The 20,087-nt window shown below is 44.7% G+C and overlaps 1 protein-coding gene across 1 annotated transcript in view; it reads right to left on the bottom strand.

Moving 5' to 3' along the window:
* The window catches only part of TMEM255B (transmembrane protein 255B), a 670,912-nt gene that overhangs the window by 57,830 nt on the left and 592,995 nt on the right, over nt 1-20,087 (bottom strand). Inside the window, exons 7-8 of the mRNA XM_085620508.1 lie at nt 8,080-8,239; nt 6,489-6,632 (exon numbers count right to left, since the gene is read on the bottom strand). Coding sequence (XP_085476634.1) covers nt 6,489-6,632; nt 8,080-8,239 — 304 coding nt within the window. The remainder of the gene's footprint in view (nt 1-6,488; nt 6,633-8,079; nt 8,240-20,087) is intronic.

Genomic DNA, 20,087 nt, shown 5'->3' with positions numbered 1-20,087 from the left:
ACCACTTTACTAGGGACTTACATGTAAATTAAATATTCCAATTGGGGATGAACCAATATTACCATGTTTAGGGGAGAGAGCACAAGCCTTTTAGCACTGGTTAGCAGTGGTGAAGTGCACAGATTCCTAGTACCAGTACAAACGAGGTCAGAAAAGTGGAGGGAGATTGGCAAAAAGTTGGGGGAAGACCACCCTAAGGCTGTCAGGTCTGAGAGTGATACTTCTAGGTCCTCATTGTTGCACATCCCCATTTCATTTTGATGATGTGAAGTTTACTCTGTTTTGCATTCTAAGGTTTAAATCAAGAAATAACCATGCTTTCAGCATCCATCTAAACACCAGGTTATTTATGGCAGAAGTGTCTTTGCTATGAAAGAACAACATAGCTTTGCAGTTTGGATGAGAATGACATACCACCAAACGTTTTCTTCTAGTATTGTGGAAAATAATTGTTGTGGAGCCAGTCTGGAATGAAGTGCCCTTTTCTGGGAGTATATTTTGAGTTTGTTCTGTAAAAATGTTTGCCCATTCCCATTTATTGCATTGTGTTTTTTACACAGTTGTTTGAAGGAACATTTTCTGGCAACAGGCAGAGTCTTAAAAGATAGTGAAATGTGTTCACTAACCTTAAGGTACAGAAGTTGCCTTACCACAGAATTGTGAATTCTTTGGAATTGTCTAATAGTAGTTGGTACTCCATGGCATAGTCCTTACTGACATAGTCTAGACATGATAGGATGAGAGAGGTGCTTGCCTTGACCTTCCATAGCAACCCAAGATGAGGGAAGATGTTTTGGAGTTTCCTCATGGTGTGGAATGTGGATATGGTCAATCAGATGACTTGCTGGGTCATATAGAGTGCTTTATCCATGACAGTACCTAAATTCCTAACCTTAGAGGATTTCTTCTGACTGCATGTCAGAAGAAGCAAGAGTGACACCAACAGAGAGACACCAGAAGTGCAAGACCAGGAGTGAATGCAAGTGACGGTGGGAAAGAGTAGTTTGGAGAAGGAGGACTGTTGATCACAAACAACAGAGAAGTAAGGGTATGACAGGAGCAATCATTTTGCAGTGAGAGGCAAAGACACTCATCTGACAGTGGTGATCGATTTAGTAGGACAGTACTGAAAGAGAAAGAGTGTGTCAGAAAGGGTCAGGGGGAACAAGAAAGTTCGAGGCTACAGGATTGCAGTTGGAGAAAGTGAGCAACCAAGACACATCATGGCAAAGACAGACATGGGTGCTAGATTTCTCAGAGTTGATAAATGCCTAGGTGATTAAATGAAAAGAACAACTGATGAACGGAATGCAGAACCAATCAAACATTCACTCCCAGTCACAGAACCGGGTTAAATCCATAGTTTTTTTGCTCACTAGGCCAACCCAGTTTTGACCCAGCCATATGCAAATCAGTCTTGACCCTGCTACTCATGGGAAATGTCCAGCCCGAACTGCCAAGCCAGGTCCTCACTGGACCAGAAACTAGCATCCTGGTACCGGTTTTGGGGTATTACCCCTAATCAGCCAGGCTAGCTTGAATCCAGTGGCACCGTGAGCAACGGACCCAGGTCTGGGCATCCCCATCTCTCTTAGGGTGAAAAGTGCTGTGGCAACAAATGATGGACAGAATGCTGAATCAATCAAACATTCACCCCCCCAGTCAAGAGATCTGGCTTAAATCCATTGTTCTTTTGCTCACTACGCCACCCCAGGTTGGGCCCAGCCATATGCAAATCAGTCTTGATAAAACACTTAAATACTGTCCAGAATTGGCTCTGAAAAACTGTTGCACACTGTCCACACAAATATCATACCAAGGTAGAACACAACTAGCCTAAAGCAAATAAAAGGAAACCCACACATTGCAACTCTGAACCTCTTAAACCATAATCTGAACAATGAAGGCAAGAATCGACCTCCATGTCTAAATGAGAGAACATCATTGTACTTAAATCGTATTCAAATGAGTCAAGAAAATGTACACCGTTAACCGAATCGCAGACACACCCAAATCCTAATCGAACCTTATCATATTTTCTGGGAATTTACTGACCCAGTTACTCTAAAGAATTCTTATCAGTTACAGACAAGTCTGACCGGAAGAACCAAATTAGTTCTTACAGAAGCCCACAAGCATCATTTGTTTTATTAGAAGCAGCTGATGTCACCTACCACCCAAAACTCTCAGACCTGTTTGGTATATTTGACCACCAAATGCTGACCATCTGTAGGTGGAATCAACAGGGTGTTATGGTCTGGCTCTCAAATTGACCAAAGAGTTCCTTATGGATTAAAGTCAACAAGTCCAGAGAGGTGCATCAAAAATAAACAACTAGAAAGATTACATTTAGCCTTCCTCAGACACTTTACCTGCCCCCATGTTCTACCCTATTATTCAGTAACTGGCACATAAGCTTTGAAATAAAACACCTCCACTTCTGAACGTATACAATTACATGATGATCCACTTCAGGCTGCAGAGTGGGTCCAAATATCCAGCCCATCATTTCAAGTTGCCCGGGCACATTCCATTATGGCTGAGGGAGAGGTTCCTTGGCTTGGTATAAACAAAAGAACTACTAGTTGAGGACAAACTGAATGATCCACTTCGGTTTGCTTGACTCAGATCCCTGGGAATTCATGTGAGGACAACTCAAAATGCAAAGACATTTTAATAATTTTCAGCATTGACCTCATCTTCTCCCCTCAAGTCATAAAAGTGAATGAATCACCAAGTAAACCCCTTCCGAAAGTCCCTCCCTTTTCTCAACTCGAATATGCAGGCAGATCAAGTGAGGCCCCAAAATGCCCGTGTTTACCTTGTGCGCTATTGCCTATGTCCCATTCCCCAAGAAGATGCAGAGGGTTAAAAAAAAAAGGCATCATTGTCCATCATCTAAAAAAAAAAAGACCAAGCGGCTTTAGCTGTAAAAGCTCTGAGTACAGATTTAACTTGAAAATTACACGTATCATGCACATGGCCTTCTCTGTCCTTTCCACCACCTTATTTATTATTTACCTTGGATTAGTTGTACCCAGATTCTTCTCAGTGTTGGAAGGAATCTGATTGTTGAGGTTTAGTGAACATGTATGGTAGTCCTGTTTATCTGGATGAGAAGCCACTTGGTGAGGCTGAATTCTGACCGAAGCAATAGAGGTTGTGGAAAAAGATACATTTTAGTCCTTGAATGTTCGGCTGCAGAACTAGGTAGTTTTCCTATTTCTGTATCATAGAGGAGAAACTCGGATTCTAAATTTTAAACTCCATTGCCCTCAGAAACACAAACTAAAGGTATAATGGATGCACCTTTTCACCACCACTGTAGTTAGAGGCCAAAGTAGTGACCACAAACCCCCCAGTCATTTCAAGAATTGACTAAACAGACTCTCATGTATCTTCTGCTTCCTATCTACTTTATAAAATAATTTCACCTAAGCCAGAATGTATCAGTTCACCTTGTGATGAACTATATAAATCTGATCATGTATCCTGTCCTCTTTCGGCACTCCAATGGTTACAGGCAGAACAGATGATTACATTAAAATTCTGTGTCCTTTGCTGCACTTTATCAGAAGGGTTTGAGCTTTACAAAAGGGAAGTGAGCTATATTCACCTTAGAGGACCCGCCCTATTCTCAAGGGATAATACATAGGGGATTACTGATTGCAACTGCTTGTACTATTCAACTTTGACTCCTAACTACTCCACTTTAGCTCCAACCTATTAGTTACTCTTTGCAATGATTTCAACATGAGGAAACTCTTAAAACCTCCTATCCACCTGGCTGCTTAAATTCTGGCGCACTAAGACGCTTATCGTTATATGAGAGCCTTACAAGAGCTCAAACAGATGCAACAGGTAGACTTTTTGAGGGAAAGGCCACATCCATCTTCAACACCTAGTACCCCACCATTTTTGCGTGTAGATTTAGATTCCGTATATAGGTTTCCCAATTTATGCCCTTATATAGGTACAATTCATATTGCCCTTATTTAGGCATAGAAAATCCAGCCCTTATTTAGGCATTGTCCATACAAACCAAATACAGGCATGGTCTCCTATATCCGTCAATCCACGTCACAACAAGCTCTTGGAAAACCAGACTCTTAAGCCTTTAGGAATTTCCCTTGCTTGGATATTGATTTCTCCAAGAACTCATTTAGTATGCATGAACATCTATTCCTTAGGGGTTCATTCATGACGTTCCGATGCCCGACTTTTACGTCAATACAGGCATTCCTAAACACCTTCAAGGTATAAATATACCTGGAAAACCACGGTTCCGGCACGGTCCAGTTTGACTGCCTATTTGTGGTTCGCCACAGCAAGTTCGGAAGGAGATCGAGTTCCCGCCTGATGCACTGTCCAGATGCTGTCATCCTCCTCGCAGAGAATCCAGCGCCAGTGTTTCTGACTCCCCTTGCGGGGTGTTAGATATCGAGTCCCGGAAAGAGATACCAACGTCACTCATTCTAAGGTATGGAGCAGACTAGAACTTAGAGAAACTTTCGGCAACTCTTGGCAAAACTAAAACTATAGCTAGCTATACTTTAGAAAACAGCACTTACTTCTTACCTAATAATACTCTTAGGTTATGTACACTGGGGTAGAACTATTTAGAAGCATCAGATGAGTATTCACATTTTCGCCTGTGTTATTTATTTATGTTTTAAGAAATATATGTCATAGTTACAAACCATGCTATTGCAGTATTATTTCATCCTACTGCTAATTCTGTACGTATTGTACTTCGCATCCTGTCTTACGATTGTAGCAGTTCATATCTCTTGCATGAGAAATAAGACTGTTCAATAAACCCTTTTAATTGAAACACCCATCTCTCTATTTCTGTGCAACTCTGTAGAAACAAAGCATGCACGATTGACTGAGTGAAACTGTTATCTATTGTTTCCACGGTTCTGAGATTTTTCCGACTCTAAGGGAAACAAAGTTGTCATGTTTATGCGGTTGTCAGAAACGAATCCCTTCTTGTATATTCGAGAAGTTTCTAGTGACCTCTGAGTTAGCTGGCACACACAAGTAATTAAGTTTAATGTACTCAATAGAGACATACTGACCTCAATCCTATGTCAAAAATATAGTGTATATTATTCCAATGCGCAGAGCCTATCAGGGATATAGGAACTACACTACACAATCAAACTGAAAAGAGACTATGATTGAGGTACTCTACCCTGATTCCAAAATCAGAAGAAACTAGGCCTGGGCTAAATTTCCGTTCCGCTCGCGGAAATTGCGATAATTTGACATTTTCGCGTTCCGCGGAGAACGCGAAAATGTCAAAATTTCCGCATTCCGCAGCTTAGCGATAATTTGTTTCTTGCTCGCGCTGTAAAATAAAACATTCTCGCGCGCGCGCGATCGCCTTACCTGAATCCCCGCGTTCGCCGACAAGTTTTCCCGATCCGGTCGCGTTCTCCACAAGATGTTGGATTGTTGGTAGCCATTTGCGCTGTCTCGCGACAGTTCACACGCGCAGTAATGTCATTGGTCTCGCGATCACGTCTTTCTTCTCGCGATCATGCACGTCGAGAAGAGTGAAAACAAGATGGAAGCGCCCGCGAGCAACCGCATGGGTAAGTTGGCGAGCCGCGACCACGCAGAAAATACCGCGAACGGGCAGGAAAACAACTTCTGCATCTTCGCGATATTTCCGCGTGTTTGCCCACCCCTAGAAGAAACACAACGCACTCTCCATATTTACACAGGATGGAGAGTTTTGTAACAACTACACCAAGCCACAAAGGGAGAAAATGAAGCCCCAGAGATTTAGGGGAAGAATGAAAACGTCACTCTTTACAGAAGCATTTGACCTGACCGTGGCTGCATAGGACCACCTCATCTGTACCCAGGCATTTGGCCCCTTCATAACATGTTAGCAAGCAAAGACAGTCAGACCTTGCCCACAGAATCTGAAACCTTCTGCAACAACTTCTGGTTTAATATAATCCGGACCAATATAATCAATGATACTGCAACATCAACTGGCTCAAGCGAACCCATCTCCATAGAAGAGGCCGAAAACCAAGACAACATGCATCAAATTTTAGTATCTCATGCCTGATTCACAGACTGGGAAAACTTAAAGTTTGACTAGCGGACCAGACTAAACGGCATAGAATTTACCATTTGGCAACATATAAACACAATATAAAAAACTAAATAATTGAAATAATCAAATACTATTTCAGTCTCTGTCACAGTGATAGGGCAAGCGACTAAAATTCCGTCACATGCATCATTGAAAGTAGTATCGATGACCAGGGGTTCAGGGTAGCCGTGCGCTCTAGTAGAGCTGGTTCATGATAATGGTGATGATCCCCGCTTCATAATAATTTGGTACATGCTTTATGCTAAACATTACATCTCAAAGTACAACAGATCAGTCATCAGAGAGCGACAATTAACCATTGGGAACTCATGGAGGCAGGCATCGAAGACGTTGAAACAAACAGGTACTGTACCTGAAGAGGTAAATGATAGGGGGCGTAGCCAGAGACGGTGGAAATGGAAGGGCAAAATCCAGCATAGGTAAGAATCTGCTGTCCTGGGTTGTACATGATCTGGGGAGGCTGACGTGAGTTGAAGGCTGTCTGGGATAAGGGCACCTGTAAAAATAAAGAGTAGAATCACCTTGGATATGAGCATGCATAATACCTCCTTACTTAATAGATTATATTAGGAAATTGAAATGGGAGTTATAGACTTGTTCTAGTATACCACATAAAAAAAATAGGCAGATTTCAAAAAGGTGGATGTTAACATATTGGTAAATACAAATAGTTTATTATTTTTTAGCCATGAAAACAAGAGATGAAACTTATTAAAGAAACAACGATGTAGGCTTCAGGAGAAAAACACCTGGGATGTTATGTAAACAAATATCCACTTGCAGTGGAAAAAGGACATTTTTGGAGCAGAAGGGTGCACTATGTCACAAGTTCATGTCCAAATACAGATTTTACTGAAACAAACTGGAGACATCCTCATAAAGCTGTGAAAAGGCAGCCAATCAGATTTTAAGTCCAAACTGAGTACTAAGGAGTAGATATGAAGTCAATTAATTTGGCAGGGATGTAGGAGTTTCATGGAAGGCTCTCTGATTTTCTGAAGGAAACCTTTAAACACATTATTTGGATACATGAATGTTGGATTGGATGAAGGGACTGACAATTAGGCTTGGACGGTGAACTCCACTCCTAAGGTTAGGACTCCTAACTTTACAACTACTAAACTGAGAAAAATCCTAATTTTAAGGCTTTCGGTATTCACAGAAGGCATTTAGGAGTCCTAAATTTAGGACTACTAAATTGAGAAAAATCCTAATGTTAAGACTTTCGGTATTCACAGAAGGCATTTAGGAGTCCTAAAGTTAGGAGTCCTAAATTTAGGACTACTAAATTGAGAAAAATCCTAATTTTAAGACTTTCGGTATTCACAGAAGGCATTTAGGAGTCCTAAAGTTAGGAGTCCTAACTATACTACTAATAAACTGAGAAAAATCCTAATTTTAAGACTTTCGGTATTCACAGAAGGCATTTAGGAGTCCTAAAGTTAGGACTCCTAACTTCTGTGAATACCGAAATGAGTAAGTGCCATCTGTGAATACCAAAATGAGTAAGAGCCTTCTGTGAATACCAAAATGGTAGTAAGTTTAGGATTTTGTCTTAAGTTAGTTCTGTGAATCGGGCCCTCTGTACGCTCGACCAGATTCAATCTCAGCAATACAGACTACAGCACAAAGCACAGTTTTGGGTGTTCTGGAACGGGCTTAGTGTAGAGGTTCTGATAGTGGGAATTTTGTTGGGTGTGGACTGATCAGATCATGTCCGGGACAGAAAGAGGCTCTTGGGGGATCTCATGGAAATTTTTCAGGATTTCACAAATGCATGGGAAGAAGTCACATGGATTGGTGCAAATGTTTAGTTGACGATAAAGTTATACCTAGCACTCAACATGTTGCAGTGTAGCTCAAGGGATAGAACTTTTGTAAGTGTACTCTGATTGGTCACATGCTCTCATGTAGTAATATGTAAAAGGTATAGCAAGACCTACCATGTCTTTGAATGCTCCAAGGATCGCTGCTGTGACAATTCCAAGGAAAATTCCGATGATGTTCAAGACAGTGGAGGTCCAGAGCAGGCGATACAAGTGAAGCACATCATGGCAGCTAGTCACACCAACAAATTCATAGTAGCTGGTTGATTGCTCTGGGCTGCAAGAGATAGGAAGAAATAGGGTGTTTCTAGTAATTCAAGATTATTCAAATATAATTGCGGGGATTTAGGAAGAAGGGTACACCCAGATGTGGGCCTCGTGCTCATAATGCCACTGGAACCAAGCTGCACCCATTTGAAGAGGCTGAAACTGGTCTTGGGTTGCTTATGGTCTGGTTCAGAGAAGGCTTGGCAGTCGGGCTGGACTGTCCCTATTGAAGCTGGACCAAGGTTGAATTGAACATGGCTGGGTCTAATCTGATATAGCATGGTGGGCAAAAAAACTATGGATTGGAATGCTACCCCAAGTGATTGCTAGTGGTTAGATTATTGGCCAGGATTCTTCCCACCACTTTTTCTTTGTTTAAATTAGTATGTATTGCTTGCATCAATAAGAATCCTGTTTTAGTATGATGGGCATTAAAAACTAAAACGGATTTCTGTACCTCCTCTGAGTACGTACACCTACATGCTAGGCACTCTACTGGACTATTCTGCTTACCCAACGTTATCTAAACACATTTGCATTTATTAAAGTGGCACTCTACTGTTTGTACGGTAAGGGCCTCATTTATGAAAAGTGTTGCATCGCTGCGTAAAAAAACAGAGATGCGACACTTTCAGTGCGCCCTCCTTTGCGACACCATGGATATGCCGTATTTACAGTATGATGCATCATGTCGCAAGGATTTACAGACATGTCAGTATTCCGGACATATCTGTAGGCGCAAATGTGATGAATTGCTGATGTGTGTCTGAAAACAGATGCAACTCCAGCACTGCGTTCTTTCACATGGGGCAAGGCCCATGTGAAAGGGCCTGCATCAGTCTTATGCCTGCTGTGAGGCAGGCGTAAGGATTTAACACAGTGGCGTCCTAGAAGTGTTGCAGTGAAATCTCATAGATTTCACTGCGACACTTAAACAAGCCTTTTGTGCGGGTGAACGCCCACCCTGCATGCATTATACCTGATGCAGGTATAATGAAGCAAAGTAAGGCATCTGCTTAAATGCGCCACTTTGTAAATATGTTGCAGTGCAGCGCATATTTTTCACCGACAGTGCGCCACAAAAAGTGATGCACTGGCAGCGCAAGGGGCTCATAAACAAGCCCCTCAATCCACAAAAATTTACCTCACTAATTGTACTGGAGAGGCAACTTCCATCTGACGGGACTAAGAGCGAATTAGCCAGTTCCATTTTAAAGATTATTGGGGTGCTGATGAAGACATGCATTGGGACCCCTTTTACAGAATGATTTTGAATTATTTTGTTACCCCAAAACTGTCCATAGTTCGCACAGCTGGGCACGAGCTCTGAATAAGTCACTGCTGGCATATCTCTCCTTAAACAGAAGTGCAGACACTCTGACTAAGCACACACTCACAAGGAAGGATCTTGTTAAAGAGGGCTATGTGATAATGAAAGTGCTTCTGTAAGATGAGGAAAAGGCAGGAAAAAAATGGACCGGGCTGCAGGAAATTGAGAGGGCAGGACAGCAGAAAAGTGAAAGAAATAAAGATATGAGGTAGGGGAGATGGAGAGAGGGTCTGGGAGCAAATGAAATATCAGATACATGCATTTCGAGGGAGGTTTGGGAAGGAAAAGAGGAAGATGGGGACAGATGGAGCTTGAAAGAAGGGAAAGAGCAGCTGTCTCAAGAGCGATGACTGCTCAGTGGGCTTATCATCTGTGCAGAGAACTGGATGTAACCCACAAGTTGCAGGTTCGAATCCCAGTGGTGAAATGGCTGTCATCATTGCAAGGTTGTTAAAAGACTGTCACTGAAATGGGTGATGGGTAATTGTTAGGTGTTCGGAGCGTGGCCGTCATGAGTGTGAGCTTTCATCACAGCTCGTGACTGTCTCGCTCTGCGCCGCGTGCGGCATCTTTCAAATGTATTGGGGGTTTGGGAGTTTGGTATTGTATGGCCGTTAAGATATTCTACGTTTGTCTCCTGACTTGTGAAGATGCAATAAATTACATCTCCAAGTTTACTACTTCTGCCTACGTTTTCTTCTTAAATTGAATTCCCTACACTGGCGACGAGCGGGCACGGACTCATTGCCCTTACGGATCATCTGTTATTTGGCAGATGTTGAGAGTTTCCTTTTTCTCCAATTACTGTTTTTCTTCTTGAAGAGGGAATTAAAAATTTGCAAACATTCGTGACAAGAATTTTCAATTCTATTAAGGACAAGTAGGCGAGGATTATGCTTTCTCATTTCTTTATTCGAAATGCCCAGCAGCCAATCAGAAGAACCGTTGTAATACGAAAAACTACAGTACCCATGAGCACCAGGGTACCACGTGACCAACCATAGAGTCTCACATATAAAAGATAATGTAGGTGAAAGCACGTCCTCTTTCTTTGGTGAGGAACAGTTCACAGGAAACAGGAAGTCCAATGAAAAAACGATGAATGCCAGGTGAAAGAGTCCATCAGCAACAGCCGCTGATCACCCTGACGATAGAAAACACAGCAATCGCAGAACACAGGAGGCAGCAGACCATCCAAGCAGAGTAAGCAGGAGGAACAGAAGGGCCGCTACTTCGGCTCAGAACCTGAAAAGAAATGTACAGCCGTAATATTCATCCCATAAAGAGAGAGAAGTCAACAAAGGGGGGGGGGGGGGGTAAAAAAGAGAGAAAAAACCAATGCATCAGCATAAATTAAATGCAAATATAACATTGAAAACATGAGAACAAATCATGACCTTGGGTGGGATAATCCTCGCCTCCTTGTCCTTAATAGAATTGAAAATTCTTGTCACAAATGTTTGCAAATTTTTAATTCTATGTCAGGACAGGAGGCTCCGATTATACTTGTTCAAAGCTGATCCACCACTACAGAAGCAATATGCTCAATAGGTTTGTAATAAAAAGTTTTGAACACAGAGTCAGAAGACCAATCTGCGGTTTTCATGATGTCCAATAATGAAACACCCATCGAGAACGCTTTAGAGGCCATAGCCCCACGAGCCGAATGAGCACCAAAAATGGAAACATCAATTCCAGCCTCAGACAAGAGCCATCTAACCCAGCGAGCTAAAGTAGCAGGAGTAACAGGACGAAAAGGTTTCTGCAAAGCAATAAGTAGTTGACCCTGTGTATCTGAACGTAAAGGGGCAGTACATACCTCATAATCCTTGACACATTGAACAACGCAAAGGTTGGGATGATGAGGAAAGGAAGGATAGGTAACCGAAGAAATAGTAGTTTTGGTGCGTTTAGAAAGAAGAAAAGTGACACCCTTGGGTGTAAAACTGCGACCTGCCAAGTCTAACGCACGCACATCAGAGACTCGTTTGCAAGAAACAAGACATACCAGCATAGTCAGTTTGGTAGAGAGTTGCTTGTGGGAAAGCAAGGAATTAGAAGGCCAAGCCTCCAAAAATTTCAAAACAATGGAGACATCCCAAAGCGAGACATATTTAGGACACGGAGGATTCGACAAACGAATGCCCTTAAGTAATTTGGAAATCAAGGGATGCTCACCCGCAGGTTTACCATTGATAGGAACATGAGCCGCGGAGATGGCGGAGCGGAAGTTGTTGACCGTGCGATAAGCCAAACCAGAGGAAGCGAGAGAGGCTAGAAAATTAATAATCATAGCCACATCCGCTGAAGCGGGATCAACTTCCCGCTGAACACACCAGTCACACCATCGTTTCCATGAGGCTCTATATCGTTTGTGAGTACTGGGAGACCAGGCGTCACTGATGAATTTGGAAGCGTCGCATGAAAGGCCTGGGAGCGAGCAGCGATCCCCGAAATTCGCCACGCAAACAGAAGGAGATTGCCGGATAGAACAAGGGGATGCGGATTGCCGAGGGGATCCAACAACAGATTCCACTTCTGGGGAAGAAGGAACCGGACCGCACAGCACATCTCCAAAAGAACCGGGAACCATGCTTGAGCTCTCCACAGCGTAGCAATGAGAATTAACTCTGTTTGAAAGCGTTTCGAGTAGGCCAGAACCCTGGGAATCATCATGAACGGGGGAAAGGCGTAACACAGAGTCGACGGCCAAGTCTGAAGGAACGCATCCGTGGCTAGGGCTTTCGGATCCGGCCTCCAGCTGAAAAACAGAGGGAGCTGAGTGTTTAGGCGAGAAGCGAACAGATCTAGGTGACATTGACCCCAAGTCCGACAGAGAATGCGAAAAATGCGAGGATGAAGGCGCCAATCGCTGAAGTCGCGAAGATGGTGAGAGTTCCAGTCCGCAATCTGATTGTGACAGTCGGGAAGATATTCGGCAATAACTGTGATCTTCTGTTGAAGACAGAAGTGCCAAAAATCCTTGGCGATCTCTGCCAAAATCTTGGATCTCGTTCCCCCTAACTTGTTGACATACCGGACCGCTGAAACATTGTCCATGCGGAGAACAATGCAACAATTGGACTGAAGAGGAGAAAAACACCGGATCGCAAAGGAACCCGCCAGGAGTTCCAAGCAGTTTATGTGAAGGGACAGTTCCTGGGAGGACCATCGACCCCCTGTCGAGACGGGACCGCACCGGGCTCCCCAACCCCAGAGACTGGCATCGGATTCTATCACCAGATCCGGAGAGGAGCCGAATAGGGCTCGCCCATTCCAGGCCTCCATGTGGTCTAACCACCATTGCATCTCGCTCTTCGCATCCTCGGAAAGAGGAATCAGATCGGAATAGGGAAGACCTTTTTGGAGATGACGAATCTTCAACCTTTGAAGTGCCCTGTAGTGCAGAGGGCCCGGGAAGATCGCCTGAATAGAGGACGCCAATAGACCGACAACACGTGCTAACGATCTCAACGACACAGTCTTTCTGGAAAGAACTGACCTCAATTCCCTCTTGATGTACCGAATCTTTTGGTTTGGTAGTGGAAGTTGACAGGAAAGGGAATTCACCTGGAAACCCAGAAACTCTATCACCTGTGTAGGGTTCAAGATAGATTTCTGAGGATTGACGAGAAAACCCAGAGATTGTAAAAGGTCGATAGACCACTCCAGGTGCGTTAAGACTGTGAGGGGACTGTCCGCCATGATAAGAATGTCGTCGAGATATATTATTAAGCGGACACCCCGAGCACGCAGACATTCCACAACGGGCCTCAGAAGTTTCGTGAAGCACCAAGGTGCTGACGAGAGGCCGAATGGAAGAACCGTGTATTCGTACCAAGTCCCCTGCCAACTGAATTGAAGAAAGCGGCGATGAGGCTCGAAAATGGGAATCGAAAGATACGCATCCTTGAGGTCGAGCCGAACCATCCAGTCCCCTTCGCGACGAAGATCGCGCAGTAGATGGATCCCCTCCATTTTGAAGTGTCTGTAAACGACACTTCCGTTGAAATCCTTCAAATTGAGACCAGACGATTTACGCCCCCTTTTTTCTGAACCAGGAAAATAGTGCTGATGAACCCCTGAGGGTGGGGAATAGTTGGAATGATTGCCCCTTTTTTGAGAAGGGATTCGATCTCCGCCGAGATAAACCCTTGGTCCTGAAGAGAAAAAATTAGGGGATTTGGAGGGAGGGATTGATGTTGGGACTGATGAAACCCTGAACAGTTTGCAGAACCCAAGCATCGTTGGAGATGAGACGCCAGTTGTGGAGAAAAAATCGTATTCTGCCCCCCAGAACCACCTCGGAAAAAGGAATCAAACTCACCTGAGGTGTTAGAGTCGTGGTAGGCACCTTGGTTTCCACCGGAACGGCCTTTCCGAAATTGACCTCTCCCTTTGCGGGAAGGATAGAAGTTGGAGCGGGAGTTGTATCCAGACTCCTGACCACTGCCTCTCTGGGACTGATAACCCCTCTGGGAGGGATTATGAGAGCCACGGCCGAACGAGCGTCCCCTATGTCGTCCGGCCCTGGCAAAAACCGGACGAAGTGCACGTTTGATGGAAGCCTGAGCCTTATCAAGACCGCTGAAGGTCGCAACAAACTTTGTCAATTCCTTAAGAAAAGGCTGGCCGAATAAAAGACCCTGAGCCACTGGACCAGATTCGGAAGTAGAGAGTTCCGCCAACTTTGGATCGATTTTCAGAAGAATAGAGCGACGACGCTCGCTCGAAATCGCACAATTAGCGTTGCCTAACTGGCAAATGGCCCTCTGAGCCCATTCTATCAGGTCATCAGGATCCACCAGGGAGGAAGATTCCTTGGCTTGAAATCCAAGATCAAGAATCTTGGTGAGTGGGCCTAATAAATCCAGCATTTTATCCTGACAGGAGCGCCAGGATCTGTCAAGACCCTTCTTCGGATCCTTCGCAAATTTTTTAAGGTACGAAAGTATTGTGGAATCAATCTCAGGAGTGTCCGCCAGGTGATCAGCGAGATCCGGGCGAGGGCACTCGGAGCGGAGGCGAGCCCTAACATCCTTCTCAAAGGGCTGTCGAATATGCGCCTGAACATAGTCCGCCACCGCAGGAGAATGTAGCCAGGAAGATGAATGGGGATGATAAAGTTCAGAAGGTTCAAAGGTAAGGACCTGAGGATGAGTAGGAGCACCGACGTAATGCTCCTTACGAGACTTCTTGCGTGGTGGCGGAACATCCTGGTCCGAAGGAGAGGAAGGAGGACCTTCAGTGTCAGTCAGAAGTCCAGCAGAGGCAGAAGCGCCCACCGATGGCAAGGAGGAAGCCTTTTCTGAGGCTAAAGATTTAGCCAGTCTTTTAAAATCCGACCTATGCGGATTAGCTGGAGATTTTGATAAACGTGAAGAAGGCAACCAACCCTGTTGTTTGGCGTAGTTCGTCAAATGACGTTTCAGAGGATTAATAGCATGGACAAGGGCTTTATTAACGGAGTGTTGAACCCCTTGGTCCAGAGCCTCCACCAAATCCTGCTCTAGGAAACTAGAGTCGTCATCCTCAAAGGAGTAATCATCATCATCAAAATAATCTTCCATTTTTGTTTCACAGTATTGTGATAGTAATGCCCACAAAATGATACTCCAATATCAATATATATATGCCAAAGGCACAATTCAGGGGGAGTGAAGAACCCCACAGCAAGCCAGAAGGAAAGGTAGAAAAACCTGACCAGATATAAATAAATAAATTGTGGAGGGAGGGCTTGCTGAAATATCACTCTAGGCAGTGCCTATGCGTTATTATACAGCCCAAAGCCTTGAATGAGCAAAGGGCGTCGATGGGGCTGAAGAAAATCCGAGGCTGTGGGCAGTGGTGTATAAAACAACCGATTCAGGCAAAGCTCCGTGTGGAAACACTAAAATAAACAAACAAAATGGCCACCGCGCATGCGCGGTAACGGCCGCCTCGAGATAAATGCAAAAGAGGAGCTCGCGCGCTAGCGCGAGTCCCTCAGCCCCAGTACTCCCACTCCACCGTAAAATGAGCACAGACGCTCCGACGAGCGTCCGGACCTCGGGAGGTGAGACCACGCTCCCAGACTCTGCACCGCGCGATGTAAAACACCGAGCGAGAGACACAAACAAGCACTTGACAGCGCGCAACAAAGTAGCAATGCAAGTTAGCAACAAAGCAATCAAAGGACAAGCAAGCACGTCAAAGCGGCATCGCAACAAAGTATCAATGCAACAAAGTAGCTATAGAGGTAAATAAAAGGCACTTAACTGGCTGCGGAGCAGCAAAGAAAGAGGACGTGCTTTCACCTACATTATCTTTTATATGTGAGACTCTATGGTTGGTCACGTGGTACCCTGGTGCTCATGGGTACTGTAGTTTTTCGTTTTACAACGGTTCTTCTGATTGGCTGCTGGGCATTTCTAATAAAGAAATGAGAAAGCATAATCGGAGCCTCCTGTCCTGACATAGAATTGTGAATGCGCCTCCGTGTTGGTGTTTAAAGTGAAAGAAAACGAGTCCCGTAGTTTTCTTCTTTCCTTCATTCTGGTTTTGGCAAAATCGGTTAGCACAGGATTTTGGTTTATAATTGAATTCTCCTCCCTGCGCATCCATCGAATATTCAAACGGATTCTTTACGGAGCCCTCTCATTCCTTGTTTCAGCGTTACTAAGCAACGTAAGTAGCGTCATAGACTCTCCACACGTTTTGATCTCTCTATGCTACCACGCTGTGCGTGCAACGTCAAGGCAGCCATTTTACACAATCGGATCAGGGACATCATTATTGTTTCAGCAAACTGGCGCTTGCACATCGGTGACAGGCACACCATTAAAACAGAGGTACTGTAATTTAATCATATTCTAGCGCTTGCACATCGGTGACAAGCACACCTTTGAATCTGAATCCTGGAAAGTGCGTGAGGCATATTCTTCTTTAATGCAATGATTTAGACGCATACTTGCGCAGCACAATAAGTATTTGCCTTTGTGCATCACGTTGTCATTCTCAAACACGCTACTACGTGCAAGTTCCTCTTTCTGCTCAGTTCAATGTCTGAATCGGATTAAAGAAACATTACTTTAGTGCTTGTTTATCGGTGACAAGCACACCATTATACCCAAGGCATTGACAGTTACCTAAATGAAATTTCTTGCATATCCTTGACAAGCACACAATTACTTGTTGGATTATTGCACTTACACTGTTAGTTAATTGAATCATTATCTTTTTTTCTTTTGATTTTCTTTTCTTTTTTAAAAAAAAAATTGATTCATTATTTCTACTGTCTTTAGTATCTACAATGTCAGGTATAGCAACCCCTCCTTCATTCCTTACTGCCCCAGGTGAACCTCCCATGGCATGGGAAATATGGGAACCAGTGTTCTTGGCTTATGTGGAAGTCTTAGAGGGCGATGATTGTGAACCTGAAAGGAAACTTTCTCTTTTAAAACATTGCTTAGGTGGTATTGGATTAAAAGAATTTGCCACACTACCTGCTTTACAAAACCCTGGAAATATTGATGTCTATAAATATGCTTCCTCACAACTTAACATACGTTTTGGGAAGAAGAAAAATGTTGTAATGGAGAGATTCATATTTTATTCACGCAAACAACATGCAGATGAATCCATTGAAGAATTGTTTCTGCGCTTAGATCCCTAGCTGATTCATGTGACTTTGAACCCATATCTTACGAACAAGTCCTCAGAGATCAAATTTTGATGAGGACGAATAACAAAAAAGTCCAAGAAAGATTATAGACTATGACAGATTTATCCCTCAATTCAGCAATTAACATAGTTAAATCTATTGAACACTCTGAAAAATTTGTCAAGGAAATAAGGGGAAATGATAAAGGAGATGTTTTTAATGTTAATAAAGATAATAAGGAATCTGACAAACACAAAAATTAATTTCTCATAAAAATGAGTCTGCCCCAAAATCTGATTTTAGACCTAGGAACTACAGTAGCGAAAAAAATTCTCTTCAGTTGCTTTGCTACAGATGTGGGAGCAATAGACATCTAGCAAAATAACATATAAAAAAAATAACATAATACAATTCAGTTTCTTGCTCTGAGAGAGGCCAAAATAGACACACCTCACTTGAATATCCACAGTTCCCAGATCGGTGCCAAAATCCAATAAGAAACACACTGGGTAATCCATCTGCATTGTGCTTTTACACCTTCATGAGCAGCGTGATCATGCACCTTCCAATCAGCACATCTAATAACTTGGCTGCTATGATGAGCCAATAGTATTCCTAGTTCCGTGTGCCAAAGGAATACATCACAACTGCCCTCACTCAACACTGAAATCTGATCAAGCCTGCCTTGCAGATGAAACATCACAAAGAGAAAGCTCTGACCTGGTAAGATCACGAGGACATTACGCGCACTCACTCTGCCAGCAGTAAAATTTAAAGAATGCATGCATTACTTGCCAATGTTGCGTGCACTCTGCAAAGAGACTCTGAACATGAGCCAATTTAAGAAAAGATGCCTCCGTGCAGCGAGGACATCCTTACGTGTAAGAAGGAGCTTGTTTACAGTTCTGAGATGCACCCAAATATTCAGTGTTTCGGCAGGGTTTTGAGGTGTGCTCCTCCATCCCATAGATGACAGCGCGTCGCATGGCCCCATCAAAATGATAAGTGACTGTCTCAACGCCTGCCCAACAGTACCGCAGCAAAATCTAGGATGACTAGCCCTTCACTCTTGTCTGCACATGCTGCCGGTTCACTCGCAAACTGCTGGGATCATCAATTAGGATTAATCTGTAAACATAAGCAGTTCCAACGCCCTTACTTTAAGTTGACTGCAGGCTCACTTACCATAAAACTATACCAGAATCACGATACTGAGTCAGCATACATTTGAAAGTCCAAAACGTCCCTCACAATTTGAGTACACTGTAGGCCACAGCTTTCCAAACTTTTCATGTTGGTGACACACTTTTTGGAGATGCATCATTTTGGGGCACAGTAAGGCAGTGTAGCGAGCGAGCGAGCCCGAACCACTTAAGGGGGGTTCTCCCCCTGGAAGAAAATTTTGAAATAAAAGTGGGCAAATGGTGCATTTTCAAGCACATTTGAGACCATGAGGCTGAACACAGGCCCCTGCAGCGAGTGCCTTCGTCCACTGAGCCACCATACTCGGCATTCTCATTCTCACTCTCTCCCTCTCCCTCTCTCTCTCTCTCCCTCTGTCTCTGTCTCCCTCTCTCATTGTCTCCCTCTCTCTCTCGCTGTCTCCCTCACTCTCTTGCTGTCTCTCTCCCTCTCTCGCTGTCTCCCTCTCTCGCTGTCTCTCTCTCTCGCTGTCTCTCTCTCTCGCTGTCTCTCTCTCTTGCTGTCTCTCATGCTGTCTCTCTCTCTCGCCCTGTCTCTCTCCCTCTCTCGCTGTCTCCCTCTCTCTCTCTCTCTCTCTCTCTCTCTCCCTCTCTCTCTCTCCCTCTGTCTGTCTCCCTCTCTCTCTGTCTCCCTCTCTCACTTTCTCCCTCTCTCTTGCTGTCTCCCTCTCTCGCTGTCTCCCCCTCTCTCTGTCTCCCTTGCTCTCTCGCTGTCTCCCTCTCTCTGTCTCCTTCCCTCTCTCGCTGTCTCCCTCCTCTCTCGCTGTCTCCCTCCCTCTCTCGCTGTCTCCCTCTCTCTCTCTCTCTCTCTCGCTGTCTCCCTCTGTCTGTCTCCCTCTCTCGCTGTCTCCCTCTCTCTCTGTCTGTCTCTCTCGCTGTCTCCCTCTGTCTGTCTCCCTCTCTCGCTGTCTCCCCCTCTCTCGCTGTTTCTCTCCCTCTCTCGCTGTCTCCCTCTCTCGCTGTCTCCCTCTCTCTCTCTCCCTCTCCCTCTCTCTGTCTCCCTCTCTCTCTCTGTCTCCTTCTCTCTCTCTGTCTCCCTCTTTCTCTGTCTCTCTCTCTGTCTCCCTCTCGCTGGCTCCCTCTCACGCTGTCTCCCTCTCTCTGTCTCCCTCTCTCTCACTGTCTCCCTCTCTTGCTGTCTCCCTCTCTCTCTCTGTCTCCCTCTCTCGCTGTCTGTCTCCCTCTCTCTCTCTGTCTCACTCACTCTCTCTCTCTGTCTCCCTCTCTCTCTGTCTCCCTCTCTCTCTGTCTCCCTCTCTCGCTGTCTCCCTCTCTCGCTGTCTGTCTCCCTCTCTCGCTGTCTCCCTCTCTCGCTGTCTCTCTCCCTCTCTCGCTGTCTCCCTCCCTCTCTTGCTGTCTCCCTCTCTCGCTGTCTCCCTCTCTCGCTGTCTCCCTCCCTCTCTCGCTGTCTCCCTCTCTCGCTGTCTCTCTCTCTCGCTGTCTCTCTCCCTCTCTCGTTGTCTCCCTCCCTCACTCTCTCTCTTTCTCTCTCTCTCACTCTCTCGCTGTCTCCCTCCTTCTGTCTCCCTCTCTCGCTGTCTCCCTCTCTCGCTGTCTCTCTCTCTCGCTGTCTCCCTCCCTCTCTCGCTTTCTCCCTCCCTCTCTCGCTGTCTCCCTCTCTCGCTGTCTCCCTCTGTCTTTCTCTCTCCCTCTCTTGCTGTCTATCTCTCTCGCTGTCTCCCTC

Source organism: Triturus cristatus, chromosome 8, assembly GCF_964204655.1.
Source record: "Triturus cristatus chromosome 8, aTriCri1.1, whole genome shotgun sequence".
Taxonomy (NCBI): Eukaryota; Metazoa; Chordata; class Amphibia; order Caudata; family Salamandridae; genus Triturus; species Triturus cristatus.
This window is presented reverse-complemented; position numbering and strand designations above follow the sequence as displayed.